Source organism: Ochotona curzoniae, unplaced genomic scaffold (genome assembly GCF_017591425.1).
Source record: "Ochotona curzoniae isolate NIBS_2020 unplaced genomic scaffold, NIBS_Ocur_1.0 scaffold_3890, whole genome shotgun sequence".
NCBI classification, from domain to species: Eukaryota; Metazoa; Chordata; class Mammalia; order Lagomorpha; family Ochotonidae; genus Ochotona; species Ochotona curzoniae.
This window is the reverse complement of record NW_024467115.1, coordinates 23,656,373-23,684,242: the sequence shown is the minus strand read 5'-3', so window position 1 is coordinate 23,684,242 and position 27,870 is coordinate 23,656,373. Positions and strand designations below refer to the sequence as shown.

At 40.5% G+C, this 27,870-nt stretch overlaps 1 protein-coding gene across 2 annotated transcripts in view; it reads right to left on the bottom strand.

The window, feature by feature from the left end:
* The window catches only part of PHACTR2 (phosphatase and actin regulator 2), a 114,774-nt gene that overhangs the window by 78,307 nt on the left and 8,597 nt on the right, over window positions 1–27,870 (bottom strand). For both annotated transcript variants that reach the window (XM_040965664.1, XM_040965665.1), the window contains exon 2: window positions 8,759–8,926. In XM_040965664.1, coding sequence (XP_040821598.1) covers window positions 8,759–8,926 — 168 coding nt within the window. The remainder of the gene's footprint in view (window positions 1–8,758; window positions 8,927–27,870) is intronic.

Here is a 27,870-nt window from a genome sequence, read left to right as displayed (position 1 = left end):
AGGAAAGCACATGATTGTGTCTATCTGCACAACAGCCAAACAGACAGGCAAGAACGGCAGTCTGCTGCAGACACCAAGTCCGTAGCCAAAGCCAAGGGCCTTCCTGTTGCTCACCTACTGCTCTCAGGTTCCAGATATTCTACTATCTCCCCAGCCAACATCTTCTCCTCCATGGAATGCCACCTTCATGAGACTGAAGACCTTGTCTTGTTCCTGGGCTGAGAATACAGTGAATATGTATTGCACGTTCAGGTGACAAGGACTCTTCAGAGCCAGAAGGAGTTATCCAACAGCAGCCACCTCACCTTAAGGTACTAGAGATGACAGCCTCATACAGACCCCCAGGTCTCATCAGAAGCAAAGATGTATTCTTGCTCTGTGCTTCTGAGGACAGGAAAGAGAGCACTAAGACCCCTCCACCACCAGAGTCCTCCTCCATGGGTTATAAGAAATCCAAAGGACTGCTTCCCCAGGAGCAATCTGGAAGGTTCAACTCATCAGAAGCTCTGAGCGGAAAGGGAAGGGGACAGAAATGACCTGGTTGCTCTGGTTGAAAATCACAACTCACCAGGAGAACAGGTAAGGAAAGTGAAAATGTATCTGAACTGATGACATTGAAAACAAGGTATGATTTTGTGGACAACAGAATTCCTATAACACTGTTAGATGGAGAAGACACGAGGCATTACATGAAAAGAAAATGTATGTGCCGAGAGGACACCCATGGCTTTGACCAAGTCATGAGAACCTTGAAGCTGAATTAGGGAGGAAGGATGAGTCCATAGATCATAATATAATAGCAGATATCATGAAGAAAAGCAGTTTGAACATAGAAACAACAACCCAATGTTAGACTTCTGGTTCTTTCAGAAGAAATACCATTTATGAAGTATGGGGATAATAAGATGCCCCAGAGTTCTTTTTTTTTTTTAAGATTTATTTTCACTGGAAATGCAGATTTACTGAGAGAAGGCATATGGGACACTCGATGGGCAGAAAAGTGATAGAGAGAACTGACAGAAACCCTCAGCTCCCCAGACATTGATGACGACTGGTAAGTTTCTGTTCTGGACTTGATTCTAAATAGTGAATCTATGGCTGGTGCAGTACAAGTTAGAAGACCATGAGAGAAAACTCAATGGCCTGAGCAAGAAGAAAGAGCATGTAAAGCAGGGCTAGACACAAGACCACCCTGTTGGCTCCAGCACAAGGGGAGTGTTGATAATGGTGCCCCCTGGCACAAGCCACCTAGGTCGTAGGACTCAATAAAAACAGCTACCTGGGCAACTGAGTGGCTCCAGTGAAAAGAAATTCTGAAATTAAACACAGAAAAAGAATGAAATATAAGCAATGGATGGATTGTTATGCAATCATTATAAAATATCACAGAAAAAAATAATTAAAAGATAAGTTTTGGTGTCAAAAATTTATCGAAAACCAAGTATAGTTTTTTCATGTTTCCCAGGAATAAGGAACTTCTTAAAGACTCCCTCATATATCCTGGTACAGTTAGATGTCACTCAGTAATGGAGGCGTGTTCTGAGAAATTCACTGCTAAGTGGTTTCATCACTGTCTGAACAAAGCACAGCATATTTGTAAAATATGATATCACTAAACCATAGGGTTATAATGGCCACCAGTGCATATGTTATGCATCCCTGGCTGAAATGCAGTTACAAGTTTTTGCTGCATTTGTTAATACACACATATCTAAGTATATGTGTGTGTGTGTGTGTGTGTGTGTGTGTGTGTGTGTGTATACATGCACACACCAAGCAATAATTAGAAAAAATGGAAATAATTAGTTTTGGACCAATATAAAAGAAAATGTTCCTAACCCAGCTGGGAATTCAGAGGCTAGGACGAAGTGCAATGACTGTGTTTTCAAGGTTGCTATAGAGGGTTGATTATGTCCTCGACAATCTTAAATTCCAATCTCAATGAACAAGCAAGTGTCTCATTATAGTCACAATAAATAGTGCTGGGGCCAGCACAGCTAAAGTTCTCACTTTGTACGTGCTGGGATTCCCATATGGGTGCTGTTTCTAATCCTGGTGGCCCTACTTCCCATCTAGCTCCCTGTTTGTGTCCTGGGAAAGCAGTTGAGGACAGCCCAAAGCCTTGGAACCCTGCACCCGTGTGGGAGACCCAGAAGAGGCTTCAGGCTCCTGGCTTTGGATTGGCTCAGCTCCAGCCATTGTGGTCACTTGAGGAGTAAATCAACAGATTTAAGATCTTCCTCTCTGTCTCTACTCCTTTCTATATATCTAACTTTACAATAAAATTTTAAAAATAAATTAAAAAGCAATAAATAGTGCTTGGCTGCATTGGGACCAATATTAACAGTAGCAGGTTTCAGATGTATTATGGGTAAAACAGATTTTGTGACTTAGACTAACTTGTAAACATTCTCATTATTTCCAGTAATATGAGTGGAGAATGGGGACATTACCAGTAAGTTAAGTTAAGGACTACTTGCAGACAAAAGTGAGAATGCATTATATCAACGCTAATGGGCATTCTCTATAGAATTTGCTATTCAGGTCCATAAAATATATTTGAGGCACTACAAATGTAGACTCCAAGAGGCTAACTTGCTGACTTTTGGTTTGTTGGCCTTTTAGAATCTGGCTCTTGGATTTGGTTTGAAGAATGAGAGCCATAACAAAATGTTTATATTGCAGAGCTAATTCCTTTGCCCCCCTTCTGATAGAACTGTAAAGAGTACAAGCATATGATTTATTAGGAGCCATGGTGCTGGCAATATGTATCAAAATCAACAACCATGAGGTTCATGAATATGAGATGTTTTAAAGTTAAGCTGTTGGATAGAGCAAAGTTTATAATGGAGCAGGATCATAATGTATCCAGACCACTATTGACAGAAGGAAATGCCTGCTACATTGATTTCATGTGATCCCTTCACAGAATTTCTGTCCATGTTCCCTTCCCATTCCTCCTTCCTGACTTTCCTCACTGTTGTCTTTCCAGGAAAGCTGTTATGACCACCCTACTTGAAACAGTAACTTCTCTCTCCTACTCCCTAGCCCAACTCCTAGCTCTGTTTTTCTCTTTCCACTTTCTAATGTACTATCCAGTTTATTTGGATTTTCTTTCTGCTTCCTATCTCTGCTAGAATACAAGCTGCATGAGAAAAGAAGGTACCACCTTTGGAGCCTCACTGAATTTTATGACAAGGGTCACAAGGGCAAAGAACTTTGCCTGCTATAGAGAAGATACTCAGAGAAATTTGTTGAGAGGGCAAAAGAGCACTGTTCAATGTGTAAGCAAGGAATCCCATGTGGACACGGATGTGCTGTGTGGTCTTAGGTTGGTTATGTAATTTAGGTGTGCAATACTGAATTTGAAAAACAAAAATATACTTCACTATAGGACAGGGTTGACTAGCAGATAAAAGCAGTGTCACTTTTGTAGTGAACAAGACAGGTAAAACGAAACTGTTGTCAGGCCTTAACGCAACCACAGAGGTTCATAACAAACATCACCTTGGACAGATCTAACTTCTTTCCAATTCCAAACAGGAACCCTATGCCTCTATGGCTGCTGAAAGTATACTCTTTGATGGTACTAAACTCATTTGGGTCCTTGCCAACCATTTTTCTACATATATATTTCTGACATCAGGCCTATGAATAAAATAGGTTTTATCAGGCCAAATCCTTCTTACAGCAAAACGAGTACAGTAAGCAAACCCATGTGTTAGAGTCATCTTTTAAGGACCACTCCTCACTGACCTGGATGGGAAGTTTTCTTCTAGAGACAAAATATAACGGCCAAAGGCATTGGCACTGACACTTTATTGCGTGGGATCAAGTGCTGCCTCTGCCACTTGTGTGTTTCTGGCCCCATTTAATGTGAATAAAGTTCTCAAAGCAGGATTCTGTACATAACAGTATTTAATAATAATAATAATAATAAAGCAGCCATTCTTACAAGAAGAGAATTGCAGAGGACAAGCAGGGGGTTGGATTTCTGGGTCTCGGCAAGCCAGTCTGGTTCCTAGAATGCTAATACTTACAACAACGTTATCTGAAAATCTAAGCAGGCATTCCTTTCTCATTACTAACAGCACATATAAAAAAATCACAATCTCACTGAAGATGAATTGCATTGATTTTCTTGCTTATGAATATAATTTGCTTTTAAATAGGGTGGGAGACAGGCAGAAGATTCTCTCATTATAGTACTGGCTTTTTAAGAGTAGCACATAGATGTCATTGTGAAGTGTATATACTTTTGTTTAGGATTTTAACCGGTTACCTCTTTCTTTTCCATTAGAGTTTTAAATTTTAAGAATTTTTATCTAATCCTCAAGGATGTGGTGCTGTAGTCCCAGCAATTCAAGGCACATATTTTTTGAGTATATATACTCCTTACTCTGGTTTTTTTTTTTTTTTTTTTTACAAATTATCTAGGCTTAGGTATCTGTTACAGCAACAAAAACCAGTTGAAGACACAAGAATAGCTGGGGTTGGCAGGGGTTCTGAGGTGGCTGGAATGCATTCAAACACAGGAATTTTCCACTCCCTCTTCCTTCACTCCCTGTGTCCATGCATAGCATGTATCAGTACCTTACCTAGAAGAAAAATTCCAGGCAGGCAGTTCCTTGCTTGCTTATTCACTGCAGAAAACCCAGCTTCGAGAACATGGTGTGGCACATGACGTGTTTCCAAAGTAGGCAGATACAGACTAGATGAAAGGATTAGAGTTAACATGCTGTGTTCGGGTCAGGATACTCTTGAGGGACCTGGGGAGGTGTGCTGGGGCATTGACTCAAGCCTGGACCAGTAGAGGGGATGCAGGCATTGATAAGAGAACCTTCAGAGAAAGGGAAGGGTGGCCAAAGGAAATGAGAAGAAGACAAGGTGCAAAAGAGAAGGGGAAAAACATCAAGGTCAGCTTTCATCTATCGAGGAAAGACTACAGGGGGAATGTTCAATGTTGAAAAGGTTGAAATGAATATAAATCGGAATGTGACATTGAATTGCATGATGAGAAGACTTCGAATAACCTCAGTGGATACAGATTGCAGTGGGAAAAAGAATGAGTAGGAGAAGCAGTAGAAGCAGCAGATACTGACTAGATTTTTAAGATATTTGGACTTGATGACAGTAGATTGAACAAGTTGGGTTATAGCTGTTTAGAGAGGGTCCTTAGCTTTGAGTTGATGCTAGCTTATTTAAGGACTCGGAGAAAGAAATCTTACCTGTCCCAAGCAAAGCAAAGCAAAACAAAACAGATTATCCAGGACAAAAGGTATAAACAATATTTTGAATTCAAAAGATAGGGAAGAGATAGTCTGTAGCATAGGTGAGACTGAAGAAAGGCCTTCTTGCTATTTTTTTTTTTAAATAAGGCTTATTTTGTTTTTATTGTAAACATAGATTTACAGAAAGAAGGAGAGGAATGATAGAGAAAGGTTTTCCATCTGCTGGCTCACTCCCCAAATGGCCACAACTTATAACTGAGCTGATCTGAAGTCAGGAACCAGAAGCCAGGAGCTTCTTTCAGGTCTCCCACTCAGACGCTGGATCCCAAGACCCTATGCCATCTGTTGGTAGCTGGAATGGATGGGAAGTAGAACAGCCAGGACATGAACTAATGCTCATATGGGATCCCAGTACTTGAAGGTATAGTATTAGCCAATCGAACCATTACACCAGGCCAAGGTTTATGCTAGAAAACAAGGCCAATGAACTGGAATTCAGGCACAAGCCCCATCTACCTTACAGGATAATACCTTATGGGTTTAATTCAAGCATCCACAACCAGAACTGACTCAAAGATCACCAATACAAGCAAGAACATTTCTTATCTCCCACCACAACAGAAGTGTTATTAAAGTGGCACTACAAAGTCAGCGTACCCTTCTATCTACCACTCTTTAAAATCTCTTACAACAGAAACTTAGACCAGAAAATGTGGTTCAGTCCTAATCACTGGGTAGCAGAAGTCAGTAAGATTCATGTCTATGTGAGTATCAAGTCACGAGTGGGAGAGAAGGACAAACACAGAGGAATTATTTTTCTTGGAAGAATTCAACCTCTTTCTTATCCCCATAATTGTTGTCTTATCTAATACGTACTTCAACTTGCCAGACTGCACATGGCTTAACCAAGTAGAGCAGTTTCACTGATTGAGACATATCTCTGGAGAAGAAATATTTGTTTACCACGTTTTTTTTTTTCTCAGCATGATATCTTTTTTAATGACAAAATTTATGATATATTCTATGTATCTCATCAGCAACTTAAGAAGGTGGCGATAGAATATTTGTTCATAGGGAATTGTATAGTACCTTATGAAATACGAGCAAAGTATTAGCATCAAGGATTTCAAATAAAGGGTACTCTCCATACTGACGTTCAAAGTTGTATATACGTGACCTGTACAACGGATACTAACATATCAGAAAGTAAAAGTACTATGCATTATGTGTTTCTGCTTCCAAGTAGAAGGACTTTCAATGAAACTTTTAAATATGTCTCTAGAAATGATACTAGATTTTCTACCTATGTCTGTACTTACCATATCATGATATATTTAAATGTTAAAAAATTAAACTTGTGACTTGTGCTAGGGGACTATACTATTTTGACAATATGGCAACGAAAAAGGACAAGGAGGGGAGAACAGGGAGGAAGGAATGAATTCCTACACCTACAAAAGTGGATTGTGGAAAACCAAAAGAAAAAAATAAATAAACAAAAAGATACAACAAACATAAGAGGCAAATTCAGAGTATTGCTAATATATCTACTTGGTTTCTTATGTAGAGACTTTGATGCACAAAATAGACAATAAAGCATTTAATGATTTTTTGGGGAGATTTTGATACAGTTTAGTAGTCCTTAGTGATTAGGGATATAGTTTTTACAAATAATTTTTGGAGCTGAAATTATATAACATTTTGTGAGAATATGAAAAGAAACCAAAGATCCGCTATCCTTACTCTTCATCAATATGGAATCACACAATGTAGCATTGAACACTACTGAACATGGCTTTTTAAAATATTCAGGATTAGCAGAAATGTATCCAAGCTTCCCTGTGTTTAGAATAATTAAAGAATGATTAGAAGCAAGGGGGAAGTTGTCAGAGGCAATCAACGGGCAAGAGAGGTAACTTTAGAGCCCGCTGCCTTTCATCTTACCTTCACATCACTGCCCAGAGCCCCTCTCCCGTGTAACCCCAGAACTTGAAGGGCTAGTTTTCTCCAATGTTTAGGAAAACAGACAGCACTTCAAAAGTCTACCCTGTCCCCATGCAGGACTGAAGAGTGAGGAAGAAACCAGGAGTTTAGCCAGGATGCGACAAATGTTGACCATTCCCTGAAGCCCCACGGCAGAATCTGGGACTGAAGCACACTCTGGGACCCGGCTCGCGCCTGCCCTGACTTTGCACATGAGAAAGCTGAAGCCCAGGAACTGAATCTCATGGTTCAAAGTCACCTGGTGTCTTGGCGATGTCCTAGTACCATTCCTCCTCCAACTACCTCCTCATCCAGGAAGGTCCCTCCACGCACAGACCACTATTTTTCCCTAAGCCAAGACTCCCTTTTTCTCTGAACTTTTATTATGGAAAGTGTCAATATCTTTAAATAGAGATATGAGAATAATAAACCCCTTTAGTTATCAACTCCCTATACTTTCATTGCTCTCAATCCTCCTACAGGATGATTTTGCAACAAATTTTTGATATCATAAATATTAAAGACCCAAAGAAATTATATAGGAAACGTGTCCTCAGGAAATTGTGATGTTCCTGATCTGTACCCTTGTGCTGTATGTAGTGTTCTTTATTTGAGAACTAAAGGCCAGTGTCATCTCAGCACTGCTATAGATAAGACACACTCTGCAGCCCTGTACACACACTCACAATGTTAGACTGTGATGCAAAAAGGTATTTTCGTGATGCTATTGTCTGGGGCAGCAACTAAGTGTGGATAAAGCTGATTTTAGAGAGAAACATCCTTCTATGTTGAAAAAAAAAAATACCACCAAGTACTTATTTAAACTGGGCCTTAATTCCTCTAGCCTGAGATTTAAAGGCAGTTTATTCTATGAATCCATATGATGGGCACTAAACACTGTAACTCTTACATTTAACAAATCTATAAGGTAAATGAAAAACTGAAAATGTTTACACCAATAAGGTCACTGCCTTCCTAGGACAAAGATACAGGAACCGTATCAAAGAGTTATCCTCAGGAAATTGTGAGCATTTGTGTGTCTTATAAACAAGACATTAATTTAAAATTAAACAACAAATATGGCAACATTTTTTTTTAGGATCCAGCCACTGAAATCATGTCCACAGAATAAAAAAAAAAAAATGGAAAGGACATTTAAAATAAATTGTAATTAACAAATGAGATTGTGCTTCTAGAAGCAGGTATATAAAACAGCTGTGTGTGTCTGTACACATGGGATTTCTGCCACCACAATATTAATGAACAACATTAGTATCTCCAATTCTGCACTATTTCATGCCCCCCAATTCATGTCACACTTCACGTGAATTTACAAATAGATACTTAAAAACAAAAATACACTAGAAAGGCAAAACCAATACAAAACAAGGGTAAATCTAAGCGTTTTGTATGCAAGTGAGATCATATCACCTCAACTATAGAATCACTTTTCTTCTTAAAATGAATCTTGAAAAATAGAATATTCAATTTTTAAAAAATTCAACCATTTAGCCTATCTTAAACCAGGGTTAAGAAATTCATACCTGCTGAGGTTTCTCTAAATTTGTCACTGGTCTTCTTTTTCCTCCATTTCCAAGGCTTGAAGATCTTACCGATGGAGGACAGCTTCCCTTTTCTCTTGAAGGGAGGTGTTTGGGAACCTGTTGTCGGGCCATCTGAATTTGCTACAGAAGCTTTGTCCAGTCCGTCAACTGTTCAGAGAAAAAAAAAAAAGTCAGAAAAAGGCTTTAAAAAATGTTTGAACCAACATCCAACATCTTTCCCTTCTGGTCTATTGGCAGTGAGAACGCCTTCTCTCGCTGGAATCTCTCACAAAGTTTGTTCTGTCCCATTTTACGGCTGGTAGGAACCTCTTGGTACATCAGTAAATCAATCAATCAGGAATGAAGAGTTCCTTAAGAGAATCATTTTGCAGAACCACAAAACTAACAAGAGCCTTACATGACAGGTAGGGCCTGACACACGTGAACCCGTGAAAACAGACGCATCCACGTGCGACAGCAGGAACAGTTTGTGCTGAAAAGTCTAATGTTTCTGAGGTAGGATGTTCCTCCAGAAGCTAGTTCGGCATTCTCTGCTATGAAAATTATAATTATGGTGTACTGAAAGCCATGGGTTCCCCTTCACAAAATAAAATTTGATGCCAGGAAGGAAATTCTATTTTTACAATACTGAACTATCATTTGCCTCTATTACAAATTAAATAAATAAATAACTAAAAAAGAACTCCAAAATACAGTGTTTTGCTTCAAACAGAATGATAGCCAATACTAACAACAAGAAATATCTAGAAGATGTGGGCACTATGTGTGATCAAACAGATCTCTGTATGTCCTCATCATTTTATTAACTAAAAAAAAAAAAAAAAAAGGTACAAAATTCTTAAGTTGCTTTGTACCATGTTCTAAGCCAAAGGGAGATAGCAATGAAGCAATGACTCATATTAAGCCAACTATCAGATTTTAATAGCAAAGAAATGGAAAGACCTGATGAACTTTGAAATAGCTGTGAATAATTAAAAAGAATAAAACAGGAGCACTGATAACACAGGAATGCAAACATTATCTCCACACATCCTAAGATAGCACAGTGAAGAGTATGTGCTGTGTGGTTCCATTTATTTGAAGCTCTTAAAATAAGAGAAACAACATTGTAGGAAGAAAAAGAAGAAAGAAAAGGAGATTAAAAAAAAAAACAGTAGTTTCCTCTTGGACTGAGACAGAAGTAGGAATAAATGGAGAAAGGCTCAAGGGAACTTGCAGTTGTAATTGAAATTATGGAAATTATCTCCACAATGACTGACTTATACAAGACTCATCAGATTTTATTTTTGATTTTGTGCATTTCACTTTATGCAAAGTTACCTGAAAAGAAAAAAAGCATAAACAGTGACCGTTAAGGATTGAGAAGCATGCTAAACTATTTGAGTGTATAGTCATATCCATAAAAAAATACAGAGATGGAAGAGGCACATGGAAACACACATGGAATTAAACTATAGCAATAGATTAAATGTGTAATTTAGGTGGTAGGCAATTGGAGATATTATTCTTTTGCTTTCTCTTTTTGAAAACTGGCATTAAGAAATCCTGGGAAAAATACAACAAAGAAAAGCAAAGGACTTGGGCTTCCAAGAAAGCAGAATAAACAATTTACACTTTCCAATTTTCTTGTTAAATACAACTTAACAATTACTGGATGTCATATTCAAAAAGAAAAAAAAAAAAAGTGAAAGAATTCCTGACTCTGTGAGGCAAAGAGATCTTACGACACAAGAGACAACACGGTAGTTCCATGGGGTTTTTGTGCGTTACACGCCCACATCCACAGCTCAGGTCAACAACTCAAAAATGTCAATGGGCAGAGATTAAAACAGTTTCAACAAAAGCCTGCCTTTCTGTAGATACAGGATCGGGACAGAGGCAGCTTACAAGGACAGAAAACCTTTAGCCACTAACCAGCCAGACCCCTCAGAGCTCACAATGGCCTTCCATGCCAGCCAACTCTGAGTGGAGACACTAGCCCTCCACTCCCACAAGGTGTCGACAAGGAATCCTAACACCCAGAGGCGCAAGTGAGGAAACCACGTGGGGAGCGAAGACCTTCAGTGCCTGCAGGGTGACCAATTGACAAGGAAGCATCCTTCCCCACCCCTCACGGCCCACCCCGCCCAGGAAGAAGGCCCACCACCCCTTCCCAGCAATAACTCGGCATTTCTTCCTCCTGCTAACACCAGGACGGACTCAAACTGCTGCTCATAAGGAACCAGGTCATCTCCATCATGGTGTCAACAGGACACCCAACACACAGTAATGTCAAGAGAGGACAGGCAGGGAACCCCACTTTTCACCTCCATGTTGGAGTGACAAGTTGGCACCCACTGATTGTTGCAGAGGGAAGCTACCATCAATCCCAATGACAACAGAAGGTTTCAACAAGATATATAAGCTCTCATGACTTATTACAAAATCTCAAAGTTTCAGTCAAAAACCACACAGCATATAAAGCACCAAGAAAATCTTGGAATGAATGAAAGGCAATAGTAGATGGCAACTCCTAAATCCTTCTGAGGTCTTGTCCACACAAGCATATGGAGAACTCCCATTCCTTGTACAGGTAATGACCACGCTAACATCAGGTGCTGTTTGGACAAGAGGTGCCCAGAGTCTGGACATTACTGAGGAGTAACCTGGTGATGCAAATTCTACATTGACTGATTCTAAATGCGATTCCTAAAGACTTTCATCATAGGGTAACAGATAAGGAAAGTTAGGTGGATTTTCAAGCTAAGTCAGGCTACAGATGTAAAATCCCTTTGTTGAAAAGTCAGTTTGCTTGTCTGTTTATTTAAAATGCAGAATTACAGAGAGGGAGAGACATATATAAAGTGGGGCTGGGGTGGGGGAGTTGCAGAGATCTTTCCATCTACTGTTTCAACTCCTGAAATAGCCACAGCAGCCAGGCCAAAGCCAGGAGCTTCATCTGGTCCACCATGTGTGTGCAGGAGTCTAAATACTTGGGCCAGCTTCCACTGCTTGTGAGGTGCACTCGCAGGGAGCTGGATCATCAGTGGAGTGGATGGTACTCAAACTGAAGCCCATATGGAAGGCCAGCATCATGAACAGCAGCTCCAGCTACTGCAGCCATTTGGGAATGATCCAGCAAATGGAGGGTGCTTGCCTCTGTCTCTCCTCTATGTAAGTCTGCCTTTCAAATTAAAAAAAAAATCTTAAAAAAATGTAATTCTATTCCTGTTCAGTTATCTTCCTGGAATCAGGAGCACACCTAGGGAGGCAGAGAGCATATGGCTATTTTTCAGATAGACTTCATGCTTAACGTTCATGGAAGGACTTAACATTCAACAATGCAAATGTTGCAAAAAAATATATATATATAAGGGACAACTGTTAAAATACAACTTCTAGGGCCCAGCAGCGTGGCCTAGTGGCTTAAGTCCTCGCCTTGAACGTGCCCGGGATCCCATGTGGCCACCGGTTCTAATCCCAGCAGCTCCACTTCCCATCCAGCTCCCTGCTTGTGGCCTGGGAAAGCAGTTGAGGATGGCCCAGAGCTTTGGAACCCTGCACCCGCGTGGGAGACCCGGAAGAGTTCCTGGATCCTGGCTTCGGATCGGCACAGCACTGGCCGTTGTGGTCACTTGGGGAGTGAATCATTGGACAGAAGATCTTCCTCTCTGTATATTTAACTTTGTAATGAAAATAAATAAATAAATCTTTTAAAAAAATACAACTTCTAGAGTTATCATCTCAAATTTATTTTTGTGGCTATAGACACATGTCTAATTTTTCTTTTCTTACAATGGAACAAGAACGAGCTTCATCTCCCAACCCTTAGATTCAGTTTTCTTCTACTCTATAAACAAAGTGTTTGTTCCCTCTGAACCAATGAAACACAGTTCATTGTTCTTCTGAAAATAAAAAGAAACAATTATACTAAACAATTTCCTAGATGACAGAAAGCGGTCCAGGGTGTGGGTAATTGATAAGTGAAAAATTATAGCCTGAATGTTAAAATTCATACAGCTGCATATGAAATTAACTGTCATTGTCTTTGTTTATTGTACATTTATCTTAATCCCAGCTCTGGAAGGGGCTGGTCAGTGCCAACGGCTGCTGTGGTGGACACACATTCACATACCCTTTTTCCTGCCAATGAATCCATCTGCAGTTTTATAATTGTTAGGCAATTATAACCATACTTGCAGCTAGATGCTGTATAAAGGACACTGTTGACCGAAGCGCCATTGAACTTTTCCCAGACATGTGAAGAGCGCAGTTTCCTGCTTTGAGGTGTATGAACAAAACTTTAACTCCTTTCTCGTTGACACCCATTATGTTTGAAGTAACAGTGACACACTTTCCTTTTCCTTTAATTTATATGATAATCCCTTTGAGGGGTGGTAATTTAATAAGTTTTTAAGCCACTGGCTAAGATATACACATCCTGGGGTCAGCATCACACTGCAATGGTTTAGCAGGTGTGGCTTACAATGCTAGCATCCCTGTGACAGAACATCAGTTTTTTGCTTTTGATTCAGCTTCCTGTGAGTGCACCTGTGAAGATGGTAGAAAACATTGCAAGTGCTTTGGTCCATGTCACCCGCATGGGAGAATCGGATGGAATTCTTGCTTCGTGGTTTCAGCCTGACCCATTACTGCATATTGTTGCAGCCCCTCGGGAGTGAATCAGCAGATAAAAGACATATAACCCCCATCCCCATCTCCATAAGCAAATAAATCTTAAAAAAAAAAACTAAAAAACAAACAAAACAGACACCAACATCCAATATTAAGTTGGCTTTTAAACCTGGGCCTGGCTCCTGCCGCCTACCGCCTACTATGTCATATCCTAGGAGGCAGTGGTGATGGCTAAAGTAGCTGAGTTCCTGTTGCCCATGTGAGACACCTGTATTTAGGTCCTGGCTCCTGGCTTCAGCCAGTCCAGTCTCCATTGTGGGTATGTGAGGAGTGATCTTACTAGTTAAGAACATTTTTTTCCCCTCTATTTGTCTCTCCAAAAGCAAGGACAAAAAAAAAAAAGGAAACAAACTTCCATTTGAAACTTTTTATAAATTCTGTTCCTGTATTGGTAATGAATTTTGTATTTACATATAGACAAGAACAAACTGTAAAGTAAATCTCAGATGAAAATTGAAATTTCCTGTTTATAAAGTTGATTTCAATCCACTTTCATGTTATTGGAGTGATTTATTTATGAGAACTTTCCTTTTCACATTAAAATCCATATTTCAAAATGCATTACATTTTGAAACACAGTAACTGATTATTTCAATATGGACATTGTAAATGACATAGCTCAGTCTATGAACCTACTAAGCCAAGTTCATACCTCATAGGACTTCCCCACGCCAACTGATAAGAATCTAGCGAACGCAAGCACATCTTATTTTTCATTTAAGTAGACATTCATCGGTTACACAGTCCCAGGACAAATACAACTGTACAAGTTGCATAATGTCACATAAAATAAATTATAGATTTCAATAATCTTCCCTTTGAGACCTGAGAACTGAATGATGGGAATTCTTCAGAAACTGTATCTAACACAAGACTGTGTAGTATTTAAGTATTATTTTGTGGTTATACTTTCTTACATGTCCACTTTTCTCCACATATAATATTTTCAGTCACTGGAAAAGTAACACAAATGTGGCCAAGCAGACATGGGGACTTAATACGGTATAGTGGGCCTGACGCTATAAGCTAAGCTGCCACCTGGGACACCTGCATTCCTTATCAGCTACGCTGCTTCCACTCCAGCTTCCTGGAAGGCAGTGAATGATGGCTCAAGACCCTGTGCCCCTGCCATCCACATGGGAGATTCAGATGGTGCTCCTGGCTCCTGGCTTTGGTCTGACCCAGCCATGACTGTTGCTGGGATTTGGGAAGTGAACCAATGGATGAAAGTTCTGTCACCCTACTTCTCAAATAAGTAATTGAATATTTCAAAAGATATAATTTGGTATTGTTAATGGAATCCTGGACCACAAAAAGAACATTAGGGAGACACCAGTAAAATCCGAAGAAATGGTGAGTTTACCTAACAATAAGGAAAAATAAATGTACGTACATTGTAGCAAATGCAACATTGACACAAGATATTGACCGCAGAGAGTATCCGAGGACCGTCTGTACTATTTTTTCCGTTTTTATCCAAATCTAAAACTCTTTTTAAAAAGTGAGCTTGTGTTGAGAAATGTGGCATTAGCTAGAATGGTAGTGAACTGAAGATGAAGATTTTGGAGATTTTTTAGGGGGCAGGGAGCTGTTGTTAGAGTTCTCTTGGGGTACTGATTTTTATCAAAATCAAAGATTTATTTCATTTATTATTTTCCATGATACAGATCTGTAGGTGTAAGAATTCCTCCCTCCCCCCCCTTTTCTTCTCTCCCCATAGGAAAGACTTCAGTTCAAAGGAGTTTGAAAGTGATATGCTTCAAAGTTGCCTCTGTTTGCCCTCCTCCCCATTGATCCCTGCCGCCAAGTCTCCCTTTTTATGAAATATTTCAATTTTCAAAATGTTATTATCAAGAGAACACTTACAGGTCATCAAATGACTACTCAATGCCTTTTAGCACATGGCACATCCAACTGAAGTGGCCTTCAGTAGCACAGGAAACGGAAGCCGAAGGGCCCACTGCATGTGCAGATGGCATCAGGAGTTCCCTGTAGTTACGGTGAGACTACACAGAGAAGAGACTCCAAACTCACTCTACAGTACACTCAGACAAGCCCCCACGCAGGAGTGTATGCTGTCCTGCCAAGGAAGAAGCAACAAGCTGAGGTCAAATGGACCCCTTGTACCGTATTTTAAAATCAGTGAAGTGTTTTTCAGTAATCTTCCTGGGAAATCAACATGTCATTTAAAGGGCTGAAATTTAGCTTTTTAATTTTAAATTTATCTGAAAAGGAGGGTGGGTGGGGGAAAGAAGGTGAGAGAGAGGGGATCAAGTGGACTCTCCCATCCATTGGCTCACTCCCCAAATACTCACAACTTAAGCCTCTGGCTAAAGGTGAACAATGCCTGGAAATTCAATCCAGGTCTCCCAGTGGGTGGCAGTAATTCTAGTGCTTGGGCTGTCACCTGCTGCCTCCCCGTTTATACATTAGCATGAAGCCAGGATAGGGAGTAGAGCTGGGACTTGGACCCAGGCACTCTGCCATGACACTCAGCACGCATAAAGATCATGCAAACTGCTGCGGCCCCTAGAACTGACATGTACTACCTAGCAATAGAGGATGCATTTCCAAACTCATCCTTTATTCCTCTGAACTTATGTGGGTGTAAGAATGCAAAAAAATCAGAAATGGATTATCCCATAACTCCTGCTTGTAGGAAAGGCCCAATGAGTGGCACTCAGCAATCTACCCTGGGATTCACTCCTGAATGCTGAAATCATTGAGTGCTTTACTAGTAATACAATTAGCAATAGTTAACATTTCTGGAGTATGCATTGTGTGCCAGGCACTGGGCAAAGTGTTCTGTCAGCATCAGCTAATGCTAATTTTCAGAATACCTCCAAGACAGGTGACATTATTAGTCCCATTTCAGAGGTGAGAAGACTAAGACTTACTGAAATTTGAGCACCTACCCAGTACCTGGCATATGGTATATGTATGTGTTTATTTATCCATAAAGAAAAAGATTACATATTTAATCTCATTCTAGGGGCTGGCACTGCGATACAGCAGGTAAAGCAACCATCTGTAACACCTTCCTACATCTCATATGGACACAGTTTGAATCCCAGCTGTTCCACTTCCAATCCAATTCCCTGTTAATGCGTCTGGGAAAGCAGCAGGAGCTGGATCAAAGTCCCTGCACCCATGTGGGAGACCTGGCTTTGGCCTGGCCCAGTCCCAGCTATTGAGGACGCTTGAAGGGTCTCTCTTTCTCTGTCTCTCCCATTCTCACTGTAACTCCATCTTTCAAATAATCAAATCTGTCTATCTGTAAAAATGGCCCTCTTTCCTACAGGGCCAGTGTAGGAAACCCATGTCACACATGGGTTCAGGGCTGTGAACCCATATATGACATCCAAGATGATCATAGACAGACAGAGCTGTATGATTTTGCTCTTCAGGCAATCACAGGAAGCTGGGGATGTGATATTATTACTGATCCCCAATATAACCAAAGAACAAAGGTGGATGCAGAGAAACCCAGGGGAGGGAAAACTAAGCTCCACTGAGGGTGACTCAGGAATACTTCCCAGTGGTTGGGAGCCTTGAATTGGGGCCGTAACGATGAGACACCTACCAGGTGGAAATTTAAAAGGAACTGGCCCACAAGTGGCAGATGAAGAACAGCTGACATTTTAAAGCAATGCTGAGAAAAACACTAACTTCATAGTGCTGTGCTCACAATAAAGACATGAAACATATTTATGTAAATAATTAAAAATCGATAAAGTCACCTCCTATGACATATGAAATGATTAACTGTGAAAATTACTAAAGTATTTTTAGAATTATCCACATAAATGTACCACTACTTAAATATCTGGTAACAAAATTTTAAATTAGAAAAAAATCAAAATTGGCCCCAAAGAAAATTGCTTTATATCAATTGATAGTTTTGTAAAAACACGATCAGTAGGACCAGCTCTGTGGTTCATTGGGTTAAGCTACTGTTGGTAGTGCTGGCAGTCCATACGGGCACTGGTTGGAATCCCAGCTGTTCCACTTGGAAAACAGCTCCCTGCCTGGGAAAGCACCAGAATGTGGCTCAAGTACTTGGGCCCTTACATCAATATGGAAGATCCTGATAAAACTCCTAGTTCCTGGCTTCAGTTTGTTCCAATACCAGCCATTGTAGTCATTTGGGGAGTGAACCAACAGGTGAATGAGCTCTCTCTCTCACTTGCTCACTCGCTCCATCCTTCCCTCTGTCTCTCCTTCTTGCTCTTTCTTTAACCCTGTCTTTAAATTAAATATTTTAATCAGCATTAATAATCAGGAAAAAGTTTTAAAAAGTACTCAGCCACTATTGTCTCAAATTCTCAAGAATAAAAAAAAATAATAAAACATAAACAAGAAACTAAATCCAAAAAAAAAAATAGGATGTGAGGATCATTACTAAAATAGAGTACAGTGAAGGAACTTGGGACTCCCTGGCGAGACCTTTCCTACAGGGCCACTGTTCACACTTGCATCCCAAGGTGCTGATTTCCATTCATTCTTCACAAAGAAGAAGCTATAACTATCTAAAGTAACTTGGGCTAGGATCAGTACTTCTCACTGTCATTAAAATTAATACCATGGCTTGGCATGTTAAGTTACCCCTTTGTGCAGGAATCCTGTGCCAGAATGCCAAATGGAGGCCCAGCTATTCCACTTCTAACCCAGCTTCCTAATAATGCATCTGGGAAAGAAACAGATCACAGTGCAATTGCTTGGGTCCTCAACATTCATATAAAGGCCCAGAGCACGTGCTGGGCTCCTGGCTTTGACCTAGCTCAGTCCTGTCTATTCAGACATGTAGGGAAAAAGAGCCAGATGGAAAAATCTCTTTCTGTATCTCTCTCTCTCTGCGTCTATTACTCTGCTGTTTACATCCATAAACAACTAAAATTTAAATAAAACAGTACAAAGCATTTACAAAGAAATGTTTGGAATACAACATATGTATAATATATATGATACAGTTTGTATCATACACACAATGATTTGGAACAGGCACTCCCCATCCAGACCAAGGTATTAACATCGCCAAGCCCCATAAAGCTTCTTGCACTTCCTTCCAATCAATATCCACCCTCTCCCCTCCACCCTCCCAGATAACCGCCATCCTACAGCCACTGATGATTTTGAACTGCTCTTGAAATTAAACTTAGTGGACTCATAAAACACACTTTTTTTAAAAGCACACTTTTGTGTGTCTCTTTCGATGACCATTATGAGACTCAGTAATGGATCTTTTTGTTAGTACATGAGCATTTCAAAGCAAACCAACCTAACTACAAAACCAAAACATGCCATCTTAGCAAGACCTCAGCTGATAGAGTACTTAAAAATGATAAGCTTATACACATCTCCTTTTGAGAAAGAACATCAATACCACTCTATCTAGAAAACTGAAATAACACTTCCTTTCTAGGGAAACTAATAATCTACCCTGCTACCTTCTGTTGAGGTTGCCTGAAGCTTAAACACAAGCAATGGTGAAAAAGCAGTTTGTTTTCTGTAAATAATGACAAGTTTACATTTTACTTGAGAGACACAGAAATAAGGAGGAGATTGGGATAGACAGAACAGAATCTTCTGATTCACTCCCCTAAGGCCCACAGTCACACAGGCCGAAGTCAGGAGGAACCAGACACTCAATGGACGCCCTTGTGAGCGGCAGGCACCTGACTTTTTGAGCCTGCTGTCTCTCAGGATAAACGTTAGCAGGAAGCTGGAAATGGGAGAAGAGTCAGGACTCAAACCTATGTCTGACATGGAAAGCAACCATCCCAGATGGTGCCACTAGGCCAAATGTCTGCCTTTTATTTATCCTTACTCTACAAATGATAGTCTGTGGTTCTGCAGTACAGTATTGCACATTGAGGAAACAATAATCCTGTATAATACAGAAGTTCACATTATCCTGTATAAAGAAAGCCTTCAATATGAGAAAATGAACACCAAAAAGGCTGTGTGCTTTCCAAATTATTAACTTGGTAGCAGAGGCAAGGGTCTGGACCATCTGAGTCCTAAATCAAGGCTGTCCCCCTCTGCCAGGCTGTCTTCATAGAAAAGATTGCTAAACTCATGGCAAACCAGCAGCAATGCCTAAGAGTTCCAAAATAGCAGAAAGAATCTTTAAAACACAAAGCAAAGACATTGCACAATCTGGACAGGCAATAAATCTAATTTATTGTTCTGGGTTTGGGACCACCCAATTGGGAATGAGAACTGTACGCCAAGAAAAGATCTGGATCCCAAATCCAACTGTGCTACTTCGCTAGCCCTATGACCTTAAGACCCCAATTTTTTTTATTGCTGAAATTAGGACACTAGGTTAAATGATCTTTTAGTTCCTTTCCAACTTTAAAAATTCTATGATTCTTCACACTGCTGTGTTCTGATTATATCCATCTTACAGGTCAGGTTGAGAACCATCTGGAGTGCTTTATGAATATTGCCTCAATAATCAGCACCACAGGCCGGTACAGTAGGTGCTATTAATGTATTCTGATTTTACATTAAAAAAAAAGTTGGAGTTGAGAGAGAGCAAGAAGCATCTTGTCCAAGCTCCCCTAGCTCATAAGTGGGACATAAATTCAGGTGATTTGCCTCCAGAATGTCCTCTGCACAAAATGGAAGGAATGTATGGGGTGGAAGTGGATTGCTAGTTCATGAGAATATAACAATGATCTCAATGAATAATAATTCAAGTCTAGCAAAGTGATTTGTGAGGACTGATGCAAAGAGCAAAGGCAGGTGGTGTTTTCCCTTCAAAAACAATGCCAGTCTCTGCCCCAGCCAACATTATGCTGGTTGCAGCCACAGTACAGGTTTCACTTCTTATTGACTATAGTTACCTGAACGTACAGACTCCTTATGTAGTGTTACATTAATTTTAGAAGATTGATACTGTCAGTTTTTAAGCTCGTTCTTCTAAAACAGGCTGCTATTATTTTTAAACTCCCAAAGAGAAAAGCTACTAAAGACTTCCATCTGCCTCGCGAGCACTACCAGAATTGCAGAGTTTAAACTTGTAGCCAACAGGCCTGCAGAAGGAGCATGTTTGTGCAGCTGGATGACATCCTGATTCAGGGAACAACAGTCCCTAGACTTGCTACAGGATATTTAACAGATGAAATGGGGAGCTCAAGCTTGAGGTTAAAGGAAATTCTGGATGGGGAAGCAAAGGGTCACCTCACAAATGGAAAATCACTTTTAATGTAAATAAATGCATCTGAAGTTTGGAATAGCACTGCTATCACCATAAGCAAAGACTGCTCTCCCTGAACTCATGGGATGGCTTGGCTTAGAATAACAAGAAGTTTGCTGCAGGGAAGAAAAACAAAATAGGAACCAAATTCCCACCTTGGTCCTCTTAGATGCTAGTCATCTCCCACAGCAACTCCCAGGGTTCACAGTGGGAGCAGGTCATGGTACGTGAAGTGTGTGCTGTGATTGAGAGAAAGAGTCTCCATCTCCCTAGTGGACAATGAGTCAAGTGAGAGAGAACTTCACCTCCTTCATGTTAGAATAATGATCGCCCTGTTTACGCTCAGCATACATGGGGGATTGAAATTTGAGGGGAGAAGCTAGCAGGTCTTACATATAAATTGCAAAACAAATTTCAAGGAAATATTTTTAAGTAAGTGACTAAGTTTCGCTTTAGACAGAATTGTGAAAAATGTACCACAGAGGAGAACAGTAACAGAAACAGTATTAAAATAACACGTTGAATCTGCAAGCAAGAGCTTTATGTTTAAATGCTAGTGGAGAAACAAGAGCCCTGAGAGATCTGTACTTAATGTGACTCACTCTGTCTGTACATCCAACAGTCATACCAAGTCCCTAAGTCTGGCCTCAGTGGAGCATTGGGTAGCCACCCATAGTATTCTAAACCATTACCCCAAGGCTGAGATGTAGATTTCACACACAATAGAATACAGGATTCTGGTAGACAAACCCACTGAGTTGGATTTATGTCAGTCAGAGAAGCGTTCCCAGGAAACTGACCTTTGTAGCTTTACTCTTCAATTAAAAGGTGACTGCAATAAGGCAGGGATTTGAACCTGGAGAGAAGCAGTGACAAATGATGGAACACATGGATACAACTGAGGACACTGCAGGGGAAGAAGAAAAGGATGCGAGTTTCAAGCAACAGGTTAAACTGCTCTTGGGAAACCCATATTGCCATATCAGAGTGCTGGTTTGAGCGCCAGGTACTTCACTTCAAATCCAGCTTCCTGCTGACATGCCTGAGATGATAGCTCAAGTTCTTGGGCCCCTACTACCCAAGAGGGGAACTGGAGTGGAGTTCCTGGCTCCTGGCTTCAAACTGGCCCAGCCCTGCTTGTAACAACCATTTGAGGAGTGAATCAGAGAATTTCTTTCTCTCGATATGTGTGTATGTGTGTGTGTGTGTGAGAGAGAGAAAGAGAGAAACTCTGCCATTCAAATAAATAAATAAAACAGGATTTTCTTTTAAAAAGAGAGAAGTTGTGGAGTACTCTGAAAGGCCATAATGACACGTCAAGGGAAGACTTGAAGGATAGACCTTTAGTTTAGACACCATGAACTTCAGGTGTTGGCAGGACATTCAAGGAAAGATATCCAACAAACAGTCAGAAACACATTACTGGCACACTAGCAAGAAGCTGGATTCAAGTTTATTTGGTGCAGTCTTCCAAACAAAAGCAGCTGTGCAGGGCCAGAGGGAACTCTGAGAGACGGATCACACTCGGGAGTAAATGGGTTTTGCGCAACAAAAAACCTTGAACTTTTTGGCACTGAGAATGAGCAAGTAAAGGAAAAGGTTTTGTTAGCTGTTTGTCTTAAATTCACAAAATGGGAAGGACATGCAGGCATGCTTTGGGGCTGAGGATAATGAGCCTGCAGGGAGGGGAAAGTTGAAGATGTAGGAGAGAAGGGCTATAGAATTACACCAAGAAGGAGGTCAGACCAAGTAGCATGGCAACTGCATGGGGCCTCAAGTCCTCACTGAGTACCAGCAAAACAGGCAGTGGACAGGGCAAGCCTGAACATCATCTGGCCATTGAGTAGGTGAGCAGGAAGCTGGGTGATAACAGTGGTGAAGACATGAGCACTCAACAGGCTGGTATGTGCTCCTAAGGGGACTGGGCACAAAACTGGAACAAAGCAGGTGGGAAACAGCACTGGGGAGCTGATAGAATGCCAGTCCTGCCCATGCTAGGAGGAATAGAGGAAAACGTAGCTTCCACTAAAGCAGCTAGCTTTCCAAGGACAGTTGAGATCTAGACAAACTAAGAAAGGTAAGAAGGGCAAAAAATGATGAGGGTATGGGATCGTTGTTTTGATACAATGGGTTAAGCCTTTGTCTGCAACTCTGTCATCCCATATCTGAGTGCTAGTAGGAATCATGGCTGCTCTGCTTGCAATCCTGTCCCCTGCCAATGTGCTTGGGAAAACAGTGGAAGATGGGCCAAGGGCTATGGCCACTGTCATCCATGCGACATTTGGATTGAGGTCCAGCCTCCTGGCTTTGGCCTGGCTCAGCCTTGGCTGTTGTTTTGGTGGAATGAATCCGCAGGTGGAAGATCTCTTCTCTCTTTGTTATCTCCCTCTCTGTCATTCCCTCTCTCTGACAAGTACAATAAATCATTTCAAAAGAGGAAGGTAATGATATAGAAAAATGGCTTACCATCATTTGGAGACATTCATCTACAATTCATTTATTAAACAACTATTAAGAGAAAGATCTATAAGGGTGAGCAAAAATGGATTGAATCTTTACCTTGGTAGACTTATAGTCAGCATGAATGAGTGGCTAACATTAGTCAAGAATCATCTCTGGAAGCCACCAACACTGTGACCACAACCAATTAATTGGCTGTTGGTGATGCCTGTATCCCCTATCACAGGGTCTGGTTCAAGTCCCAGCCAGTCAATTTCCAATCCAGCTTCTGCCAAATAGGCCTGGGAAGCAGTAGTTAATGACTCCAAATATCTGAGTCCCTGCCATACCCATGGGAGATCAGCAAAGAGCTCCTGGATTCTGCCTGGTTCTTCCCCCAGCTATTATAACCATTTGCAGAGCAAACCAGCAGGTGGAAAGCCCCCTGTCTCTACACCTATGTCACCCTGCCTTTCAAATAAGCAAAACTTATTTTCCCAAAAAAAGAAAAAACACTCCATCCCAACATGGACTTGAGAGTGTGTGATGACAGCATGGAGTATGATTGCCTTTAGGACCTCACACAGTGACAGCTGAACATTAGTTCTCATGTCAAGCATTACTTGGCGTGATCTTTACAATAAGAGTTAAAGTGTGGGGTAACATCACTTGAGGACCACAGAGGTTCAGCCTGGTTTCCTGACATTGCTGAAAAGGTAGAAACACCTGTTCTAAATTCAACAAGAAACCATGTAAAAGTTACTAAAAAGCAAAAGATGAACATTCCTTGGTTTGTACAACTAATTCTCCAGAAAGAGACATGAGTTTTTTTTCTTTTATGTAATTTTATAATAATGACACTACTTCCTATTCTCTCCAATAGGGCCAACAAGGATATCCCACTTACACGATGTTGTGTTTTGGTTTCTTTTTTTAAAATGCCATGTGTGTCAAGCAAGCATTCCAGAAAATGAGTTGTAGCAGCCTGGGGATAACACCACGTGGCAAAGCTGCTGAATCCATTCAGGGCACCATCCAGCTAACTAACTAATTCTAAATTCTTTTCCAATATTATTTTTTTTTTTCAGATTTTCAGTACCAGCCTGAAGGAATGAGAAACTCTGCAGGCAAATTCAGAAATAGCTTTCTGCAATTTCCCATTTCGTCAGAAATCATAAAAGAAATTTTCAATTATCATGGTTAGGGAATACAAATGAGAAAGACTGCCTCTTCAAGTACATGGAAAATGTCATCATTGTTGTCCTTGAATTAATAGTCTCTGAGGACATTGCCTCTCGGCCTTTTGGCCAATATCAAGTGTAATCTCTGAGGACAAATGTGGCTTCATTCCTGGCCATACCCCCATGCTGCACCTAGGTCACAAAAGCCCTACCCTTCACCAGTAGTTGCAGGACAAATAATTAAGCCATGGACGAATGTGTAGCAATCCTTGGCTTGACTAGGTTATGGTTTATTTGAATTGGTCTTTGGGTTTTTTTCACACAGAGGAAATTGTTTGCTAAAGTGCCTTCTTACAGAATTCCAAATGGTTTGCAAGCTAATGTAACAACTACTAGTGTTTGAAACTGGGGCACTATCAAAAGCAGCAGGAAGGCTGACTGGCACGCACAGGATGACACAGACATTTCAGGTGAGCAGCTGCTCCTTAAGATGAAACTGAAAGACCATTCATCACGGCCAAAGCATTGAAGAACAGCTGGGATGATGTATGTGGAATCCTCTTTGAAGAAGTCTTTATTTTCCCAAGGTGATGAGTGGTGAAAATTCATTTTTTCACGAGTTTCTTTACTACCTGACCCCTATTGTCATTTCTTTCTTTTTTCTAATTACACCAATGAAGCATCTAGATTTTTCTCATCTTTACCGTCTTTTATCTTACTGGAGACATCAGGAAGATAATTTGGTTTCATGAAAAACCGGAAAAGGCAAATTAACTAAACGGGAACAAAATTTGGTCTCCTTTAAAAAAAATTCATTCTTGTTAGGCATCATACATGAGAAACTGAATCTCAGAAAATTTTGAAATCATTTACAAAACTATAAAAGTGTATTGCCAATCTGAAATTGAATCCTTTGATATCACAGTGGTAATACAGATGTTTGATGATGTCTCAATATGTTAGACTTTCATTTAATTAAAAACACTAGAAAGTGGAAGAAATGATACGCTTTGTGGAGTAGCCCAAGGTTGTGGTGGCCAATATCTGACTGCATAATGACTGGCAACAGCCAGCCAGTGTTTGTTCCCATCTGAGCAGGTGTAACAGCTCTCCTCCATCACACTTCAACTGAGAATTCAGTATCTCCCTTCACATCAGTTTCCTAAAGGGAGTACATACAGAAAGATGGCTTAAACTCACATACCACCACACTAAAACACCCATTTGTAGGAAGAAAATGGCTTGTATTTTTTTTTCTTTCACATTCTCTAGCTATTTAGCACTCCTGTAGGACTCTGTATGAATTAAAAAGAAGTAGACATTTGAAACATAAACACAGACCTGTGAGGACTGCAGGGAAGAACATGGGCTGAGGGGCCCAAGCCACCTTGCTTTTGAGTATCCGCTCCTCCACATGCTTACAGTTCACCTTTGCAAGTAATTCAGCCTTTCAGAGAGGGTCAGAAGAATGGGGTCCTACAACTTACTCACCATTTCAGTTATGACTAGGATTCACTGAGATGATACATTTAAGTGAGTAGAAGAAGCCACAGAAAAAGCAACTTTAGAAAATAAAAATAGCGTGCAGATTATTTATTATCGAGAACGGAGGCCACAAAGTTTCTCTGAAAAAATATTTTTCTGGTTTTCCAGAGGTTTCCAGGAAAACCAAAATACCTCCTAAAATAGAGTCCTGTATACCCACTCAAATTATATAACTGTATTTGCCACTGGTCTTGAAATAATTGCTGGGAGCTGCTGCGATCAACTGGCCAGAAAAGGGGTTTGCTCCCTGGATTAAGGAAGGAAGGTTGATGGAAGTCACCTACAAAAATAGAAAAGGAATAACTAAGAATTGGATTTGGCTTGGAGGTTTTGCTGGAAGCTTGCTGCATTCTATACTAGTACCTGTATAAAAGACTTTTTAAAGTAAAACAAAATATAAATTATCTTCTTTAAAATATTGTTGCTACCTTGGTTAAGACAACACATAGGAGAAAACGTCAAAAATCTGATTAGGAACTGCCTACAGCCGGCTGGGTACCAGTCAATGTTGTTTTTGTTTTTGAGAAGCCTGGACTACAAAATGCCTTGCTAGCTCTATCAAACACAGGAACTTACATCTTACTCTCACTTCCAAACACACCTATTGTCAAAAATTTCAAGAGAGAGAGAAAGCTCCTTTTCATGATCCCACTAACACTGGGGACTTTGACACGACCTTGACACTCACCACTGATAACCAAGACCTGAAGGAGTCTTCACTATGAAAACCTTCATCTGCTGTATGGTTCAAAAAGGTCACCACTAAAGCGATTTAGTCTTTAGTCTTCCTTCCTTCCTTAAGGCCTGTGAGGAACTTTTCACCCCAGGGCCTGGAATATCCAGCAACAAAAACAAGATTGTGCTTCAACTGCCGAACCACAGTAATTATTTATGAAGTCCTTATAGTCATTCCCCTTGCATGTAGCAAGAATTCCCTTTTAGGCTTTAGGATATTAAGTCTTGAATCTAAAGCAGGGACTTGGATCCAAGTGAAGTGTTCTTACTTGGAAGAACACCAACATTCTGTGACTTATAACCCTCTTTAGATTGAATGTTCAGCATATCCTAATCTGAAAAATGCCTTAAAGACCAAAATGACAAAGTCATAACTAATGGGTGTGGAGATTTGGCTAAGGGTTTCTGCACACTCCCGCTCCCATGTCCGCCCTATCATTCTCTGGATTCGGATCAGGGCCCAGATGAGTTGGGTTTTGGATGCAGCGTTTTGGAACAATGTTGAAACTCAGCCATTTCAAGGTCAAACGTCCATCCAGGCAACGCCTGGTCCAAGAGATGTCTATAAGCTGAAATAATTCCTAAAGTTTCTGGAGAGCTTTAAATTATTTTACAAAAGCATCTAAGAATGCTAGATGGCAGTACACCCAGATCTAACTCAAATGCTTAAACACTGCAGAGGGTCTGTTCCATGTAAATCCAGGAAATGTGACCTTCAAGGAGGTAGCTGTGCTTTTGAGCCCTATCTTCCTGTCTAGCTACAAGGTACTAAGTAGTCTACCCAGAATGTCCAACCAAGGTAACAGCTTGAAGGAAATTTAAGAGATGGGAGAAGCCAGCATTGAAAGCCTCAACAGTGCTTTACACTGCGTACCAGCTAGAATACAAATGCAGTTAGTCACACATGAATCACCTGTGAATTGCCAACCTGTCTCAATGAGGCTGCTCTATTCTCCGGAAAAGCATTCTCACTCTGGCTTTGCTTTGACAGGTGTTTAAACACTGTCTCTCTCCAGCGTCCCTATTCATTTTCTTTCTTATTTTAGCAGTTCTTTGTGAAGAGACATGTCCCTCTGCTGGGGATCAAGCACACTTTAGACAATTAAAGCACACAGAGCAGGAAAAACCAAACACAGAGAAGGAAAAATAGATATGAAGTGACATCTGGGAACAAAACTTGTCTCTAAATAGCACGCTGCACACCCAGCGACCACAAAGCAGATTGTAAAACCGGTCAGGTGCACAGATCATGCTGTGATTAGAACTTTGATTGGCATTTTAATTTTTTTTCTCAGCATTGCTCTATCAGTTTG